We start from the raw sequence: 20,498 nt of genomic DNA, 5'->3' as shown, positions 1-20,498 counted from the left end.
GAAGTCTGAAGCTAAGGTATTCACACAGTTCCATAATGACAAATAACATTTCTAGGCAATGTATTAACATACAGTATGCTATTACAAACCAGTTTTATTAAACTACAGATGGCGCTAAAATACAATCAAGCAGAAAAGTTTAGTAGCTGAATGGTTGGCAAAGACTATACTGTATTGTTTGAAAAAAATTATGCAGAACATGTCCCACAGGATTTTAACAAATTGCCGTTGAAGCCTAAGTAGTCTACTATTAAATAAAGACTTTGTGACTTTGACAGACTTTGTGAGTAATCAAGACCAGTTTTGTTTCTTCCGTCCATGTCAGCAGGTTCACTCGAGCAGTGAGGGCACATCTCCTGTCCAGAAATGAGCTAATTATTGTGTTTGGCAGAGGTGTAGATGAAGCCAGTGGAGGCTAGAGAACTTGCCAACATACTAAACATTGCTTTGGTTGGCTTACTAGGTGATGCATTCTTGGCCTTGTACTCGTAGGTTTTTCACACCCAAAATGTCATTACTGCACGGAAGAAGTGGATTTTAAACTCCCCATACAGTATAAACAATGCCTAACATTTTACTGCAAGTTGGATTTTATTTCAGTTCATAACTGAATAGTAAAGGAATCAAATGAATCTTCTAAACCATTTCTCATAATTCAGTTTGGTAAACAATATTATATATAAGTTATTATAAAGTCACCCACCATGGTGAGCAAAGAAAGCCATGTGACAGTCAGAGTGATAGGCTATTTGGAGCAGTAATCCTATAGCAGTGGCTATTTATTTACACCACATCCTAGTCAGTGTTGACAGGGAGGCCAGACCCCCGTTTCAGAGTTTTCTCAGTTTTTAATGTCAGTATTGTTTTAAAAATGACTTCTGTTTCCTGTTGACCTTATGTCACCGAGATAAGAATGGGGAGAAACATGTCAAAATGAAAGACCTGCTTTCAAGTGCAGAAACGGGGGAAAAATTAGGGTGAGAGAGTGCTTGTCTGTCAGACACCCTCTGCTGGCACCTGTCCTTCTTTTGTCATGGGGACAAACCCTCTGTCCTTTAGCCTGTCCTGCCTGGCCTAAGTGTTGATAGGAGTGGAAGGTTGACTGAATTAACAGAGCTGTTGAGCATAGTGTGGTATTAATGTTTGGGCGGTTCTTGCCATGAGAAGGACCTGTCATCTCCTCTGTTCCTCCACTTGAAACTCTGCGCCTTAAGCTCATAGTGATTCCTTTGTACGTAAAGATAAGTAAAGCGAGGTTATAGAAGACCGATGAAGAGTAAAGTTAAAGTCATGAGGAACTTTGTCACAGGCTGGGACATTTGGCTACTGAACAACATGTGTCGGGTTGCCTCGTATGTTTGGCGCAGGCTGAGTGATTTACTCTGCTACCGGAGGAGGCACAGAACACCCACTCAGGTATAATGCTGTATGATTTGATGAATAACATTCTATACTCATTTGTTAGGAAACACTAATTTGTTAACAAAGGACATTACCGTTATAGCTACTCTGCAGGGACATCCATATTTTTCTTCGGACAGCAGATCATAACAAGAGATTAATCAGTTCTGTTTATTCTTTGGGCTATTCTTATTGGTATCTTGGGAGAGGCTGTGAGGCAAATTAAGCACCTAAACACATCAATTATAACCGATGCTCAACAACATTTTGAATTCTGTGGCCACCATCTAGTTCACCTGTCTTATTATGCACAATACACATGTTGCCATCGGGGAGTAGAGCTGCTTTTGAGGAGCATTGTAGCGTCATGTTTCATGAGAATGCCTCTCAGCCATTTCTTAAGATTGGGACAATTTTGGCAGCTGATGGAAATGGGTGTCTGCTTTAATCATAGTTATAATCACTTTTACCTCAACAATAAACATACAGCACACAAGCATGTGTTCTTAGTTGTGTTATTTAATTTAAATGCTATTCTGGTCTTTTTATACACAAAGCTTAGAATGCTGGTATATTTCTCTATTTTATTTACATTTGAGAGGCTCTTTTTGTTTATGGATACATACTACTAAAATAACTTTAGATGTTTTAATGTGTCTGATCCTTTTCTAAGACATTATGCATTCTTTTTTGTGTATTTATGCCTAAGCAGTGGCGTTTTTGGGCATTTTATCCATGTTTTTTAATACCTTGCTTTTGCATTTTTTAATCTATTCAGTCCTGCATCTAAATGTCATGTTTATTTTTGCAACTGAGCTCAACAAAGGGGGGATAATTCTTTCAACTGTAATGTAATTCTGTGAAGAAGAGTGAAAAAATATATTGGTGATTAAGGATATTAAGGATAAAACATAAGCTAAGAGGTTTAATGGTGTGTATGTCTGTAGAATCAATCAAATCTGCAAAAATACAATGAACTCAAGAGGTAGAGTGTGTCAGACACGCTGATAATTTTGCAGTAAGTAAACACAGGTTGGAAAGGCTTCTGCTGCCATCTAGTGCTGAAAACTTTGCTGCTGTGATAAATATATAGCATTACTTCAAGAGCAGAGTTGTATTGCACCAGAACTGCCAACAAGATGACTGGATAGCTTCTGAATTTCTATTTTTCTGCACCTTTCTGACACCACATAATGGTTCAAAATCATATTATTTTGCATTTGGTCCGGGATGCATAGGTGTAGAAATGAATAGAGAAATACAACAGACTTCAGTTAACCATTTTTTAAGTTTTCAGAGAAAGTAAGTGTCAGTGATATTTGTTATTATCCTTTTAAAACTACAGCTTGACTTCTTATTTTAGTTTGTCTGTTAAATATATTTATTTATCTTTCACAACTTTCAATGATGTGTCACCTTAGCTGAATCACATTGTAAAATGGCTATTTCTGCTTTGAGGATTCTGCCTCAGACATTCTGTAGTTATCCTTAATGCTGTTGGAGAATGCATCATAGATAAGCTGAAGCTCTCTCACCCTCTCTTGTTTCTCGCATTCATCTCTTGGCATTTGAGAGATCCACACTGACATTTACTGTAGGATACCCATGAGTGTGTGACTAAGCTCTTCATATGTAACCTGGTGCTTTCTGTCACTAAACATTTTTATGACGTCCCCTAGTGTAGAGTGCGTCTTATATTTCCATGCTGTTAATAATAGAGCATCTGGGAACATCTTTTTCAAGTACAAGCAAAGTACTACACTTGGGTATTACTCAAATTCACAGAGGTTTACTTTTTATGGACTGAAATAAAAAAAACTTTGTACATAAGAATAATCAGGGTGGTACTTGCACATGTTTGAATGTGTGAACCAGATTTAAACCATTTCAACATCAATGCATTTTATTTTTTTCTGAAAAATACTGATAAACCATAGTGTATAGATGAAGCAATAAAATGGCTTTGACTTTAGTAGTAAACTGAAAAAGGTAATTATTTGGGGGTTTCTTTAGTCCTTACTGTTAGCTTAATAGTTCAGTTGTTTGACAGTCAAAAATGTAATATTTACATTTTAATATGAGCTGTATGAAGCTGCAAAATTGTTAGACTGTTATATATTATTTACTACCTTTAAAAATAAAATGATTACAACTATAATGACTGCTACTGTGTGTGTTCTGCATTGCTTGTACCTCATGCACATGTAGTTGTTTGCAAACAACACAGTATGTGTTTGCTTCCTGTTTCTTGAATCCCATGTTTCTTATTGGTTAGAAGAAATCCTCTGTAGAAATGTGGATTATGCTTCACAGTTTGCTAGAGGAAGTAATATCAAGTGTTATGGGACCCTTTTTTGTCTAGTATGAATAGGGAAAATTTTCAATTTCATCCTTGTTTCGTAATGAAGAGATTTTTCTTTTTTTGGGTGGAGCATACAGTACCTTTAATCAGACTTCTTAATGCTCTGACTACTTGTTCATCCTAAAGACGATCATTGCCACTTGTTGTTGAAAGAAAAACATGCTAGAAAATAACTGAGTTACTGACACTGAGTTACACACAGTTTAGTGTGTTTAATTCCATAAATAATCCAAGCATGTCCAATGTCTCTCAGCTGCCCCAGAGTCAATGTGATAGCAGGTACATCTATCATGTTTTACAAGACATACTAGTATTTATGCACGTGTGTGGGGAAGTAATGTATTAAGCATTACTTACATTATCTAATGTAATTTTATAACCTTATAAACAAAATGAAAAAGTCTGTCAAAGTGCAGCAGCAAAATGTGTTTACATGCCAAAAGATGACGCAGAGAGTGCATTGAGATGTCTAAGACATTAGCTTGAGGTGTTGGGTTTCATGGCTGCCACACAATTTCAAGTGCACAACTTTCCAAGAGAAAGTGCAGCCAGGGCTGGCAGCCTGAGTGACGTGAGACTGGAGGCTGAAGGGGTGACTGGACACTCGCCATGGCCCAGCTCTGGTACTTCTCAGGACATTGTGTTCTTTATAAGAGAGGCACTTGTTTCATGCCCCGTGCCCAAGTAAATGATCTAACACAGGGGGTCATGCAGGTCGTCTGAGACATGATTGAAACCAAAAAATAATAATTATAATAATAATGCTTGTTTGGCATTTATCTTTAATTAGTTATTTTGCAAGATTAAAATGTTAAAAACTGAAGCAGCTTTTTGCATGCACAGACACATAAATCTATGTTTGCCTAAGTATCATGTCTTGATATCTCATGATGAAATATCAATATTAACCTGTTAAGCCTTACAGTATTATTTTGTTATTTATAGTATAAGTTAGGTTTATGTGGTACTTTTCTATGTATTCAAACACACTTTAACAACAGAAAAAAAACAAATCCAAGTTTCCAGTTTCACAACCATTTGGTTTGCAAAGCATGCATGGTGAAAAGGTTTAAGTTTTACTATTTAAAGAAGCTAAGCCTCTTGCAGTATATCAATTTACCTTTAAATTTTTTCCCCTCTTAATGTTCTTATGTCAGTTAGAGTTCAAACTGCAAAGGCACCAGGACGCAAACACGTACAGAAGTTTGTTTCGCATTATATAAACTACATTGCCTTAAAACATCTTGATAATTTTGCTGCCACATTAACAAAACAACATTTTCCTCATGCAGCAGTAGACAGAGCAGTGATATCTCAGCCTCTGTGTACACATACAGCTTCTTGGCAGTGAAGGTGAGAGAAGACTGTGAGCATTGCCCATGATGCTGTTACTTTCTTTGGCCCCAGTTTCACCATAAAGTGTAAGCGATACAAACTTGATATTTGCTTTATGTCATACATCTTTGAGGCCAAGGGTCTGTTTATAAACCGTGCAGGGTTTAATCACCGTAAAATGCTCCCCTACCTCTAAGTAATGCAGCACATAATGTGACAGTGTTTAGTTATGCATGCTAACCTTTAACATGTAGCAGATAAAAGCCCAACTGGCAATTTGTTATTTACTGAGAATATCATGTTGCAGGATCCAACACAGGTATTGTCAATTTTTTATTTTTTTTTAAACTTATTTAAAAAAAAAAGTGTTTGCTTCACATGCACACAACAACATCAATAAGTTTGCTGTTCATGCACCACAAATTCACACAACATGCTACAAATGACCTACGTTGTCTGTCATCTGTTGGCATTCAAGGACAGGTGTAAGCGTCTCTGTCTCCTCCTGAGTGATTGATGGTTGGTTTCATTCCCATCTGTTTCTGCCCCGGCAGAGTCATTTGTTCTTTCCACCGTAGCCATCTTACAAGAGTGAACCCAGATGAAAATAAAAATACAAGGGAATGCAGTCCTTGGAGTCTTGCCACTATAGGAAAATTACTGAAGGCTTTACAAAAAGCAGCACTGGTTCCTATCTATAGTAAATATCAGAAAAGAATAACATGCATGGTGGTTGGGTGACTTGACATTAGATGTAAGTTGACAGGTCAGCTCCTTACTGTCTACTGTGTCTGCCAACTTCTCACCCTTCATTGGTTATTGCAATCGTGAACCCAGATTTTGGCTTGAGTGCGTGAGTCACCTCAGCCAAACTCACCTCACAGTTTGGCTGAGGTCACTATGGTTCAGTTTGCAATCTGTGTCTTTGTTGTCAGAATTATTTCATGGTGGCTTGAGCAGAGTTGGATTCCCTTTACTCTCTGTCATCACTAGATTTAGAAGTTTGTGAAGGGGAAGTTTTCACATCGCAGGTCAGATTGACCTGCAGATGCATTGCTGATTCTGCTTTCTCTAATGATTTTGACTCCAGCATTTGCTGTCTGATGCAGTTCAGTGTTTGTGGAGGAATTTAATATGTGTTTATATCTTCTGAGATTATATCAACACATCTGTTGTTTTGATTTATTTGGATCATGGATTATATTCATATTACAAGAGCTAAGGTAAAATTGATACCTTACTCTGCTGTGAAAACACATGAATCAGTGGATGTTTTAGTCAGTGAGTAGTCATCGTATAAATTATCCCTGTCACCCATCTCTTCTTTCAGCAGACGGACTTAGTGTCTTACTGTAGGTCCCCTCGGCCAGGAACCACAGGCTTCCTCATATATCCCCTGACAGTAGGAGCAAGTTACAGGCATTCAACAGAGTATCAAAGAACATCTGCATTGCAACATGGTTTTCATTCACAATTGTACACACAGACTCACTCACAGTGCCAAATGTCTTGCAGCCCAGTTCTTTCAGAAAATTCAATGATACTAAAAATGTTTTGTAATATTTTTAGCTTAGCTTAAAATCTAAAACAGCTCAGTCCACTTTGCCAAAACAAACAAAAAAAAAATCTTTGGATCTTTTTTAATCCACTAAAGAATGTGCACCAGATGTGTTATGTATATTATTGACATTTGACAAGCAATAAAAAAAAGAGCATCGTCACACTTCCAGTCTAAACATGAACTGTGTATACTGACCATTTTGACACCCAGCAGGTGAGTGACGGTAGTGGGCTTAACACTCATAGGCTCTCAAATGTCTCATAGCCCAGGCAGTGCCAAGCCCCCTCCCCAAACACTTGACCCTAGCTGACGTAGGCTGTACATTTACATTTAGGGACACCGGCTCATTCCACTCTTAATACCGCTTCAAGTGTGGAGGGAAGCAGGCTCCTGGGATAAACTGTGACAAAAGTTTTTTTTTTTTTTTTTTGTTTGACCCAACCAGACAGAAACCATTTTACTAAAAATTTAGATAATTACATCAGAAAATCTTTATACGGTTGTTTGAGTGATCTGTTTTTTTTGCCTGGAGTGGCATTTTTTTCTTGTCTTTCCTTTTTAATTCTAAATGTGTGAGGAACACTGAAGAACAGAACTGGCTACGACTTTTGAACAATTCTTTTTGTCTGTTTCACGGACATTATTGGCCCTATTTTTGTTTCAGTTTGGTGTCTTAATGTGATATCTGTAACATTGGAAGCCATGAGTTCAGAAGTAATGAACACAGGTGATGAGAAGAATGACAACAACACAAGCTTTGATGTCATCCAACATCGGATTGAGTCATTGAGCAGTAAGATGGATAAACTCATCAACATACAAGAAAAGGTCCTTAACCGACTAGATGGCATGTCTCAGGACATTGATGATATTGAGAAGGATATGGAGAATATGAAGGTTGACAAAGAGGAGATCCATTTGCCACCCAAGGTAGTGAACCAGACCCAGGTCGTGGGGCAAGAGGTGAGGGATATATGCCAGGAGATGAGCACCATAATGTCTGTGGTGAACCAGCGGTCTGAGCAGCAGGCTCAGAAGCTCGAGGGAATGGAAAAACTGGTCCTCAGCATGCAGCAGGTCATCAGCTTCATTGGACAGACAGTGAAGAGATCGCGGGTTATGGAGCTGATGTTCAAAGGTCCTGGAGCTCGAAAGGGATCCAGACCTAAAGACAGTAAAGGCAAGAAAGCTGTTAAAAGGAAATCTACAGACACTCTAACCAAGAAGCTTGACAAGGTGAGACCAAACATGTTGTTAGTTCCTGTGCCATAGTTGTGGGCCTGATCTGTAGTCACAGAGGCTGCGTTATATGTGTCTAAATAGGTTTTTAGAACTATGAACCTGAAAGAATGTCATTTTATATTATTGTTGGCTTGGACACAGCTTCATCTGGCTTGAAGGTTTCACTCAATATCCTTAACTGAATATGAGTTCATTTATTGAAATTTATACTCATTTAGTTAGACTGCATTGTCAACTATGAAAACCAATACGTGGCACGAAGAGTTTCAAGCTACTGCTAATTCTAAACCCTTGTTCCTGGTTGGTCTTTTTACATAAACAATTACATACACATGATCAAAATAGAAAGGTTTCTTCAATAAGAGTACACTACAGTATGACCATAAAAGGAGAAAAAGAAATACAAAAAAGTAGCTTTGAGGATTTCAATCGCTGTGAACTTGTGTTGGTGTCAATGTCCAGTTTGTGCAAAAGTTGCTATTTAATGCTGACTTTAATTTCTTAGATCTTATAGGGATCCTGTTATTCTTGGCAGAACATGTGAAAATGATCATAGCAGTAAAGCTGACCATCCAAAAGTTCTCAGGCCTATGAATGTAACTTGGCTTGTGTTTTAAATTCCCCACGTAATGGGCTGGGGTAATTGGTAGTGTCTGAAATTCACAGTATTTAAACATGCAAACTGCTGATTGAGGACAAAGTAATTAAGGGTGTTTATTATAAGCTACTGTGCAATAAATACATCACTTATTCCTTATATAAAGCTCTAAATTAAATCTATATTTGATGAGTTCTGAACCATGCATCAGTGCAACATGGCCTCTTTGGCAGGAGGCACACTCTGGGACCTCCTTTAGAGCATGAGAGAGCCGCCGTGAGGCCATGATGAAATGTGAGCGGCCTGGTCTAGAAATGCTGTTTTTGGACCAGTGCTGCAGTATTTGTGGTTCAAAAGGCCTTTAACCCCTTCATGCGTTAGAGTCAGGTGTCAACAAATTGCGATGAGTCAGACTTCCCCCCTTCTCTCTTCAGTAATCAGTTTCCTCACTTCACCAAGGTACTTACGATAGGCCTACATTTCAGTTATGTGCCAGTTAACAGTAGTTACTCCAAATGTGGCTTACTGTTGGCATTGTCCTCACTGTGGGATTTTTTTTTTCTTTTTTTTTTTGTTTTTGCAATTTGCAGAACTTCCTGTGGCACAAAATAGTCCTTCATAAAATTTTATTGGACATCCTGCGGATAATGCTGTCCAACTCCCTTTGATTTAGAGGTTCCAGTAAAAGTCTGTATTTAACATGGCATCCACTGTGTCAGAATTGTTGGCACAGGTTCAGATGAGTAAATCATTTTATTTATACACCGTGATGTAGCTTGTTTGCCAGGGGGTTATCTTTATCCTTGAGATTGAGATGTTTGTTTCTTTTAGACTTAAATCCATTTCCTCTAATCACCGCCTAATCAAACCTGATGTATTTATCCAATCATGAGGCAGACAGTGGCCTTACAAAAAGGTCACTAAGGGCTGTCTGGCATTGTAGGTATGAGGTGCACTTGAAGACACTTTAAAGCGTGTTATCACCACACTCACATTGCTTACATAGCTGCATGAGTGAAAACTGTCCCTTTCTCTGTGACCTACAATCAAGCAAATTCACCAGTGCTGCGTCAGGGCAAGGTTATCACACACTTAGAAGTACATACATGCTGTTATGTCAAACTTGAGCACAGTCACTCTTGTGTAAATACATAACATTGAATGTAAGTAAAGTTTCTGATAATGAATTTGCAGAGTCAGATTTTATGGTTATAATAATAATAATAATAGCTTTATTTATATAGCACCTTTAAAAGCAAAGCTTACAAAGTGCTTTGACAGACAAAGCAGAGGGCACAACAGCAGGATACAAGATGCAAGTAAAAACACTAAAACAGAAGCAACACAACAAGAGAGATGTGTACAGCAAATGCAAAAACATGACACTTCGAATAAATTAAGTGAATCAGAGTAAAGAGGGCAGGGTAACATAACACGATGCTGTCAAATCAATGTAAAAATGAAGAAATGAGATAAAACAACATCATGTATGAGAACATAAATTAATAATCAAGCTGGATAAAATTTAAATAAAAAAAAAAAAGACCATATCTGATTATTACTGATTGCATGATGGCTCCCCTTTCAAGGAATTTCTGTTGTCGTCAGAGGACGTGTCAGGTGTTTTCAACCACCTTTAGAGGTGTGAGATACTATCACGCCAAGCGATGCCTGTTCTTCCAATCAGAAAACGCTGCTGTCTCTGGGGAAACACTACACTTGAAATATGTCCTCTACTGTTGACCTCACGACACTTTCATAGAACAAATGTGAGACACCCCGAGTTCAAGACAGGTTTTTCCATGTTAACCTGATCAGAGAGTGTTTAGTGAGTTTCCTCAGCGGAGAAATTTGAACAAGAGCCTACGGTCACTTGTAATATTTTCCGCTCAGGGTCGGCATTGCATTCCACTGCTAAGTGCAACAAGTGATAAGCTATAAATTCTCTGCCCTGCTGCCGTCTATCCATCTGCCATGAATAATCAAAGGCATGCCATTATACAAGTCAGTCTGAGCATGGAGATGTGCAATAAATGTGCTAATGTGTTAGCTGAAAAGTGGGGGTGCTGCTTACAATTTGTCTTTTTCATCATTTTATAATCTGTCATTTCATTGAATTAATTTCATAATTGATTTGTTTCCTAATGTTGTGTGCATTTATGTCATTATATGGTTTATTCAGCTGCTGAATCATTTGTTGTGTTTGTTTCATGCAACTCTAACTTCATCAGGTCATCTGTTTATTATATGGTTTGTTCAGCTGCAGATTCATTTGTTGTGTTGTGTTTATTTCATGTGACTCATCAGCTTTCATCATCCTGTCTGTATAGCCATTCATGCTTAAAATGTGACATTTTCCCATTCCATGTGTCTTCATATAACCCTACTAAGCTTTGCTATCTTGTCTTTTTACTAGAAAACTACCTCTAATAAAGCAAGTAAAGGGGCTCAAGACATAACTCCTGCATGTGTGCACAGTACTCCACAGCCTTCTCGCAAGATAAAGATCCATGGACCAAAGCATTTCCTCGCCTCTCGCAAATGTGGAAACTTTGTAGGTTTATTGTGCATGTGCTGTGGTCTACACATCAAGGTGTCTTTATTTACATATCATGTAAGAGCATACAGTTTTGTTTTGTTTTTTTTAAATTGTAGCTTCAGGCTGAGTTTTTGTCATTGTTCCTCCTTGTTTGCTGTAATGTCAGTGTGAAATGACAGAAATGAGACAGTTTTGTGGAACCATAATGTAACTATGAACCATACATTTAGCAGAGGATAAAGTGTTGTGGCAATGTATTTTAGCCATAGTTTCTTTGACCATTTTACAAATAAATGTTAACACTATGACTCACTAAGTTCTTTTTTCGCTATTTTGAAAAAAATGTATTTCTCAGTTGAAAGACCATAAAGGGAAAGATGGGACAGAGAAGCCCAGCCTAAGCCCTAAGGCTCTGAAAACACAGAAGAAGCTGAAGCCCCCAGACACAGCAGGTAATTCTACCTCTACAATAATATGGCATTAATTTCAGTGTTTATTTTTACAGTCAAAATAATCTGTGAGACCCAGCAGAAGTGTGTAAATTAACATCAGAGTTTTCTTTCAAAGGTCCTGTGAACATCAGGTCAACATCATCTAATCTCAATTATTAAATCAATTTTGTTTTAATTGTTTTTTTTTTTTTTTTTTAACAGATCATGTTTCCCATAAGAAACAGGTTTTGCTGTTGGAAGAGGTACAGAAACTGAACAGGGAGAATACAGAGAAATCAAATCTAAAGCTCACCACTGGATATCACGATCTGTTGCTTGGAGTGTCCCCCAAAGATCTAGAAAGCGATGTGTGCAACCTGCAAGAAGATTCCAAACTGTCTGAGGATGACACACACGTTGAGGTTGAAGGAGAAGAGGAAATAGAACAAGAGGTACACAAAGGAGAGGGAGTTCCAGCTGAAGAGGAACCTGTACTTTTAGTGGAAGATGCAGCGAAAGCAAAAGAGCCAGAAGTGGAAATTTCTGCAGAAAAGAAGGAAAGTCCTGCAACTGAGGATGAAGCCAAAACAGAACTCTCTGCTGCTGAAGACACTCAGACAGAACCAAGTGCCACGAGGTAATATATGTCCAAATACAGTGAACCCTGCAATAATTAGACAGTAGTAATACTAAAGTTCAGAAAAGAAATGTCAAAAGGCAAATATGTTCTAATATGTATACAATGTTATGTATTCTATGTAATACAATATATATTACTTCTAACTGACCTGTTGATTTAGATATAACAAAATATATGACTTCACCTTTAACCTGATGTATTATTTGATGATTTTTTTTAATGTTTTCAGTAAATAATGAAGATCTAGATGTTTTTTCAATCCATATTATAAAATTTGAGATCAGACATAATTTGGAGACTGTATTAAAATGTCACATAGTTTCTGGCAGAGACAATTTGCATTTAGCTACTTTTACAACAACAACAACAACAACAATAATAATAATAATAATAATAATAATCTCTAATGAAAACAAATGAAAAAAAAAAAAAAATAATAATGAAAATGAAACAAAAATATTTGTTCCAGTGCTGAAGACCACAACAGTTCTTGCCTGCCTCCTGAAGCTGAGCAGGACCAGATAGAACAGACTGAAAAGAACAAACAAGAAGATGATGAACAGAACCTGGACTCCGATGGCTGGGCTGTGTTCAAAGCAGACGGAGTTGAATTAAACTTTGACCTGAAAGAAATGGTGGAGAGAGAAAGAAGGGAAAAGAACACAGAAAGTGATGAAAAACAAGAAGATGAGGATGACGATGAGGCTGAGCGATACTTTATTGGTGAGTCAGGACCTCTGTACACATCTAATATTCTCCTAATGTTGCCCAGAGCATAAACGTTGATTATTATCATTTTTTTGACTCTTCAGACACTATTCCTCCACCAGCGGCTCCTTTCAATCACCGCATCGTATCGGCCAAGCCCAACCAGATCAGCAACTTCTACACCATCAACTGGCAGGAGGTCCTAGGAGGGTGAGTGTTGTACTTTCTAAACCACCAGCTGATATGTCATAGATCAAAGACAGTAAGAAAAGACGTTTTCAGTTTCTCGCAAGACCTAATTGCGTAACCCCACCTCCCACCTCCCTCTGCTTCCCCCTGGTTCATAACTTCAGAGTCACTGCAGTTATTTTTACTTCAGGACTGAGCGGTATTTGAAACTGTATCCCTGGTGCCAGCTGGTAGCTAATCACTAAGTGTTAATCCTAGTCTTCAAAGAGCAGACACAGGCCAGCTCAGATTTAATGAAATAACAGATTAAACGCCACATTCTCCTAAAACGTCTCTGTTTGAAGGCAGATCATCATTTACTATGAGAAAACATATAAAATACTATCTCTGCCTTACCACACAACTGTTCCTAGAATTCTAAGATTGCCTATAGGTGATAAAGTTGGCATCTGTCACTCTGCAAGAATAGGATTCAATTTTTTCCTGTCTCTTTCTTGAAGGGGTCGTTTCGGCCAGGTGCACAAATGTGTTGAAAACTCCTCCGGTCTCACTTTGGCTGCAAAGGTCATCAAAGCCAGGAGTCAGAAAGAGAAGGTACAATGTCTCCTGTCTATTTTCTCATCATGATAATAGCCCTATTTTGATGAGTACAGTAGGTTCGTGAGAGCCACACCACATGACAATTTTTAGTCCGTATGCTACGCTAAGACCACATGGAACAGAAGCTGAGGGAATACTTCTCACCTAGGTGAGAAATATTTGACCTAGAAGAGAAGATGCATTGTCTCATAGCAGAGAACAGCTGACACTCTCATCGTGTTTGTGTGTGTGCTCGCTTGTCTGTGTTTTTTGTGTTTGTGGGTCCATGTTTGTCTGCATCTGTGTCTGTTTGTCCGCCTTTTGCATCTGTCTGTCTGCACTTGTGTTTTTGGTAGGAGGTGGTGAAGATTGAGATCCAGGTCATGAATAATCTGGACCATGCCAACCTGATCCAACTCTATGCAGCTTATGAGTCAAGGAATGACATCATCCTTGTACTTGAATAGTATGCTCCTTCTTTTATATTTTCAGTATTTATGATTACATTTCTAAAATCAAAATATCATCTGGAACACCTTAAATCAAGAATCAATCCTCAATATATTCTCCTGAGACCCAGGAAAGTAAAAGTTTTAGGTGTTTTTACATTAAATAATTGTTTTTTGATTGGTAACAGCATGATGCAACATTTTTTTCTGATTTTTTAAAAATTTTTTTTTTGATGGAATGTTCTTTACTGTGGACAGTGTTTTTTTTGTTTTGTTTTGTTTTTGAAGTAAACCTGTGAATCTCTTGTCCCCTACAGAGGACAAAAATGCATGGGTCTCAGGAGGATATGTAACTTTCTTTTTTATTTGGTATGGTGTTAAGGTTCAGTGTGTACATTTTAGTGCTTTCTAAGAGTAAAAATGGAATATAATATATATTTTTATGTTTCATCAGCATATCAGGATATAATCACCTGAAAATATGTTTTGCCAAATGGAACTCTTTAGCCTCTCTTCATTCTCTCTGTAGTGTTGTCATAAAATCAAAAGGACCATGTCTTAATGAATTGAATGAATTGTTATTTTTGAACATTGTTGTAGGTTATTACATTGTCAGACTGTAAAAATGTACAGCCTATACACAGAAAAAAAAAAAAAAAATTAGCATTTAATCAACTAAAATGTGTCATATGCCTCATATTTTTTGCCTGATTCAGTGGGACATGTTGCATTTGCATTGGTTTTTAGTTTTATATATTTTTGAAGTAACCCTATCAATATGCCACTGGAGTTATATCTCTGTTATGTAATGAAGTTTTACTTTGAAAATAGTGCTGACCTAAAAAAAAAAACAAAAAAGAAAAAATCTCAACTTTTTTTTTTCTAAAATGTAGTTGTATAATTTCATAAATGCATCACGTATTATATAATTGTACTAGAAAGGGATAAGGGAGATGCTAATGAAGTCTACACACTGAACCTTTTAACTAGAAACACCAGTAATGTTTAGCAAAAAGTGATATTATTCATGATATTAATTAATTAGTTACTTTCTCAGGATAATTTATAGAGTAACACATTAGCCACATGATGCATAAATGTAGTTGTCAAGTAGTGTTTACTAGTTTGTATGTGTTTTTGTCACCTCAGTGTTGGTGGAGGGGAGCTGTTTGACAGGATCATTGATGAAAACTACACTTTAATGGAGCTGGATGCTGTGATGTTCATCAGACAGATCTGTGATGGTCTGCAGCACATGCACAAAATGTACATCCTTCATCTGGACTTAAAGGTCACTATTTGTCTTCTCATGACAGAATTACCAAAGTCTTAAAGCTTACTTAATCATTCACTTTGCATAATTTGTTGGTTTTGTTATGACTTTCAGCCAGAGAACATCCTGTGCGTTAACAGAGTGACAAATAAGATCAAAATCATTGACTTTGGTCTTGCCAGGGTGTAAGTGTTTATTTATTTATTTATTTATTGTTTTATTGACTGCTCTTATCACAAATGCACATGCTGATAATAAAAATGTCATTTCCAAATAGATATAAACCAAGGGAGAAGCTCAAGGTGAATTTTGGTACTCCGGAGTTTCTCGCTCCTGAAGTCATCAACTATGACTTTGTGTCTTTCAACACTGACATGTGGAGCCTCGGTGTCATCACGTATATGCTGTAAGTCAACACACACACACTCATGTACACATATTACCATCTAAATGCTGATGACTGATTTCTTTCCTTTTTCCTTTTTTCTAGTCTGAGTAGTCTCTGTCCCTTCCTCGGTGACAATGACAATGAGACTCTGAATAACATCTTGGCCTGTAAGTGGAACTTTGAGGAACGAGAGTTTATGGATACATCTGAAGAGGCCAAAAACTTCATCTCCAGACTTCTAGTTGTGAATAAAAGGTATCCAGCTTCTCTCTCTGTTTTATTGTTTGGCCTCATGTTAACTGAGACCAGATAGATAGATAGATAGATAGACAGATAGATAGATAGATAGAGTCTGACTAAATCCTTTTGTTTCTGTATAGTTGGAGGATGTCAGCGTCTGAAGCTTTAAGACATCCATGGTTGTCTGATCCAGTCCTCCATCACCGTCTTTACACAAAGGTATGCTGAGCGCCTAAAAAAGTCTTTTAAAGCAGTTAAATTCAACCTATTTTTACTGTATTCTTAAAAAAAAATGTATGGCAAACGTTATTTGAAACCTTGTAATTTCAGTGATCAGTCATACAGAATGCCTCAGGAAGCAGTTTTTTTTTGTTTTGATTATCATTTAGATTTATTTTTTCTTTATTTTACAGAAAACTATGTGCAGATCACGGCGATCATCATGTGTGCCTACAACAGATAGCTGAGGTTTGTTTGTTTTATTAAGAATTAACTGTATTAACACTATTTTTGCCCTTTTTTTTAATCAATCTGTGTGACCAGTTGAAATTAAGATATTTGTACGGAAATAAAATATCATAATATAATATAATAATATATAATATAAAATAATATAATAATATATCATATAATATATCATATCTGTATTTTAATCCCCTAGAACAGGGGTCTCAAACATGCAGCCTGGGGGCCAAATGCAGCCCGCCAAAGGTTCCAATCCGGCCCATGGGATGAATTTGTAAAGCGCAAAAATTCCACAGATCCATTTTAGTTCAGGTTCCACATACAGGCCAATATGATCTCAAGTAAAATATCCTACAAAAAGATAATGACTCCATATTTTCTTCTCGGTTTGATGTGAAGAAAATATTACATTACATCTATAAATAATGACAACTTAAATTTTTTGTCTTTGTTTTAGTACAAAAAAATAACATTAAATTATTAAAATTTTTACATTTACAAATTATCCTGTAACAATAAAATGTGAATAAGCTGAATATGAATAACCTGAAATGTCTAAAGAAAATTAAGCACAACTTTAACCATTTTCTGCCTGTTCCTCGGTGTTTAGTGTCTTTGTAGATCTGATCCATAACGCACATGTAGAAGTGATAAGTTGAGGCAGAATATTGTTAAAATTGCACTTATTTTTCTTAAGGAATTTCATTTTTTTCAGGTTAGTCAGATCGTTTTTGTTTGGATAGTTCATAAAAGTAAGTATTTTCATAATTTAATGGGGTTTTTTTGCACTAAAACAAATACAAAAATTTGAAGTTGTCATTATTTATAGGTTATTATGCTATTATTTTACTGGTCCGGCCTACTGGAGATCAAATCGGGCTGAATGTGGCCCCTGAAAGAAAATGAGTTTGAGACCCATGCCCTTGAATGTCTTGAATTTATCCACAAGGGGGAGGCATGGCTCAAATTAAGCAACAAAACCAAAAGCTGTGAAGTTACTGTCTGGTATAAGAGAGGCCTTCATATTCTGTTTATGTACCATTTATGTGATCTTCTTGTATTTCAGGGCTAAGATAATGTGATGGCTCCAGCTGTGGCCACTTGGACCAACCCTCCTGTCCATGTAATTACCTGAATTTCGGTCTACGTACCTCTGGCATGGGCTGATACTGTGGCTGCCTCACTGCTCCTGAGATGTGATCCATTGTGTTAGGTTAGTTTCAGCAATGTACAAAATCAACAGGAAATAAATTGTCTTTTAATTCTAGATAGGGCAAAATGTGCATCATATTGCATTCATTCATCTAAATTTATTTTTCTTGATGAATGTGCAACTCATAGACTGTAGTAGTAGAGAAGCAAAGGGTGAAAAAATAAAAAGAACAGCAGCGATCAGAACTTTTAAAACTGCAGAATTTGTGAATCTTACAATGGTAAATTACTATTGCAACTCTGCCAGAAAGATGCTAGCTCGTCTATAAATCTATTTTTGTGATTTGATTAGATTGAGTTTGTTGCCTTTATTTTTTCACCCCCTGGTATCTCATCTCATCTGTAAACTATCATCATCATATTGTAACTCTTCTAATGTCATTGTATCACTGTATATGGGAGTTTGTGTGTCACCTTGGCCTTAAACATTAATTGTGCGCACTTATTTTACTTAACACTGACACTTTCAGAAAAATTCACTTGGAATTAATTTCTAACCAAATATGAAGACTGTGCTTTCACTTTATGCTCCTGTTTCCTTTTGTGCTCATGGATAAAGCCTTGTATGTGCTACTGTAAGAAGGACATACATACTATGTGACCCTAACAATCCTTCATGATTTCACTCTGTTATCGCTTTCATTTCATACAGTAAAAAACAGACAAGATGCAATTGTATATCATATAGATGGTATCTGATAAAATCCATAAAATGCTACCTGTTTATTACATGAATCGGCAGAAAGGAATTTGTGTCACAAGCCATAGCATGTGCACTTTATACAACTATTTATTTAAATGAAGCTGCTGTAGCTCAACTCATTGGAAATGATTGTATGGTCTTTATCTCTTTGTTTTATTCTGCTTTATCCATGTGTGAAAATACATTTTGCCATAGTAACAGTAACAGTTCAACACAATTCATGTCTTATCAGAAATAATATATTATTTAAATTCTTTGTTAAATTTAGTAACTGCTTTGACTCTGCTAGAGGTTGCATGTCTATATCTGTTTTATTAAATGTAACACAAAGCATATGTTTTTTTTTTTGTAATTTTTTTTTAACTGTACTGTATGCTTGAACTGCTTTACCACTGTGGTGCTACTCCAGCTGCATATTTATGTTACTTTAGATGCTTTTTCCACATTGTGAAGTTGCCTTCCGTGAAGGCTCACTCTAAATTTATCTTTAGTATGTATCTAAATGTAATACACTACCTACCTACTTTAGCCTAAGTTACTTAAAATATGTTAGCACTTGTTTATGTGAATGTTACATGAATTATTGTTAAATACAGAGTGCTTGTTGTATACACTGAGTGTTAGCAATTTCAGCATGTATTTTGAAGTGTGCACACGTACATAAAGTGACTTTGTGTCTTAAATCAAAGTATGTTTCCTTCTATTTCTACTTGGGATTAAAAGTCAGTTTGATGTTGTATACCACAGAAAAAAGTATATCGAAAACTGCTTTTATCTGTTAAAAATATTCACAAATTTACCGTCAAAGACAACAAGAATAGAAAATAAATAAAAACCATATGTACCATATAACATCAACAATATCACCTACTTCCAAATAAGGACAAAGAAGAAGTGCATTAAAAAGAGTTTGTAATTTTACTTGTCCTATTTGCTCCATGAAATGAGCACATTTTAACACTTGTTGCACTTAAAAATCAATGGTGAAAGTGGTAGATTTCAATTATTGTGTTAGTTTGAATGGAATAGAGACAGCTTGATTTTTTTTTTTATTATTAGTGATGCAGAACTTGTCATATAAATTCATGTCATTCTTGTCATATAAATTCAACTTTTACTCGTAGTGACACATTTTCAGTCAATATCTGTTTTCTTTTTTTTTTTTTCCTTCCAAGCATTTCAACTTTTTATGCTCTTAATAAATGAACCCTTCGCTATGTGCATTTAGACACAGGCTTCATTAAGTCATAGTTCTGTCCCTGACAATGTACAGAACTATTTTTGGTGATATTCTAAACCTTAAACATACAAACACATAGTCTTGTCAAGATGAAAGTACAGCTGATTCCAGGAGCCTAATAAAGAGCATCTGAGGGAGCCAGTGTGAGCAACACAGTTTGTTCACCTGAGAAAATAAACGTTGTGTGTGGGATGATGATGTTGGAGGAATGGGGCTTTGACTCAGATATGATGGAGTAAAAGGGGGGGGGGGGTTATCAAGGATTTCTACAGAGGTCATAAGAAGGACCTAGAGACAAAAGAAATCGAGTAGAATCACAGCCCGAAAACAGAAATGTGAGTTTGTGACCATTTCAAGCTACATTTCCACAAAGTATACCTTAACTTTCAGCCTGCTCTGTCCTTTAGAAGACAGTAAGGTCTTATTTTACTGAACCCACAGAGTTAGTGAGGGATAAGTGCAGACTTTATGGGGGAATACCATGAGAAACGTGTATTTAATTGTACAAAAATACCAGAAGAGCAAACCGTCATACCAAAAACACAGAAACCCAGTATTTCACCACATTTACATCTAGTAGTTTAAGCCTGTCATAGCTATAAAATTGTAAGGGTTGAGGAAATAATTCACAGTTTTGGGTTATTTTCATATTTATTTCATTTTGATTTATATTGCATATACTGGACATTGTCAAGAGAGATGGATGAGGGAGACAAACTGACTTTCATCAAGAAAAAAAAAAAAAAACTGAGTCTGACTGAGCTGAAGCTCCATTTGTGGAAGTTTCTTCTCTGACATGTGGATAAGAACAGAGATATAGAGCCAAAAATGAAAACTGCCTTCGGAATATTTACAAAACTGCATATGTCATATATTACAGCCAAGTGAAAAAGATAATATAATAATAACAACGTATATGATAAGGTTCCAAACACAACTAAAT

The 20,498-nt window shown here is 36.5% G+C and overlaps 1 protein-coding gene across 4 annotated transcripts; it reads left to right on the top strand.

Annotated features, from left to right (window-relative positions):
- The first annotated feature begins 1,246 nt into the window (after positions 1-1,246).
- On the top strand, positions 1,247-19,098 carry mylk4a (myosin light chain kinase family, member 4a). Of its 4 annotated transcripts, none has more exons than XM_030160532.1 (15): positions 1,247-1,416; positions 10,916-11,113; positions 11,394-11,490; positions 11,692-12,106; positions 12,579-12,832; positions 12,922-13,027; positions 13,507-13,600; positions 13,942-14,051; positions 15,184-15,325; positions 15,422-15,492; positions 15,585-15,713; positions 15,798-15,950; positions 16,076-16,154; positions 16,349-16,403; positions 17,467-19,098. In XM_030160532.1, the coding sequence occupies exons 1-14, from the start codon at positions 1,270-1,272 to the stop codon at positions 16,400-16,402; spliced, it is 2,049 nt and encodes a 682-aa protein (XP_030016392.1). In that variant the 5' UTR covers positions 1,247-1,269; the 3' UTR covers position 16,403; positions 17,467-19,098. The 4 variants fall into 4 exon arrangements, with proteins under 4 accessions (XP_030016392.1, XP_030016390.1, XP_030016389.1 ...); XM_030160530.1 differs by lacking the exon at positions 1,247-1,416 and adding an exon at positions 6,977-7,895 and having other exon boundaries at positions 10,916-11,053; XM_030160529.1 differs by lacking the exon at positions 1,247-1,416 and adding an exon at positions 6,977-7,895.
- The last annotated feature ends 1,400 nt before the right edge of the window (positions 19,099-20,498 follow it).

The sequence above is a fragment of the Sphaeramia orbicularis genome, chromosome 17, assembly GCF_902148855.1.
Source record: "Sphaeramia orbicularis chromosome 17, fSphaOr1.1, whole genome shotgun sequence".
NCBI lineage: Eukaryota > Metazoa > Chordata > Actinopteri > Kurtiformes > Apogonidae > Sphaeramia > Sphaeramia orbicularis.
Note: the sequence above shows the minus strand (reverse complement) of the source record. Positions and strands in the feature narration are given on the sequence as shown.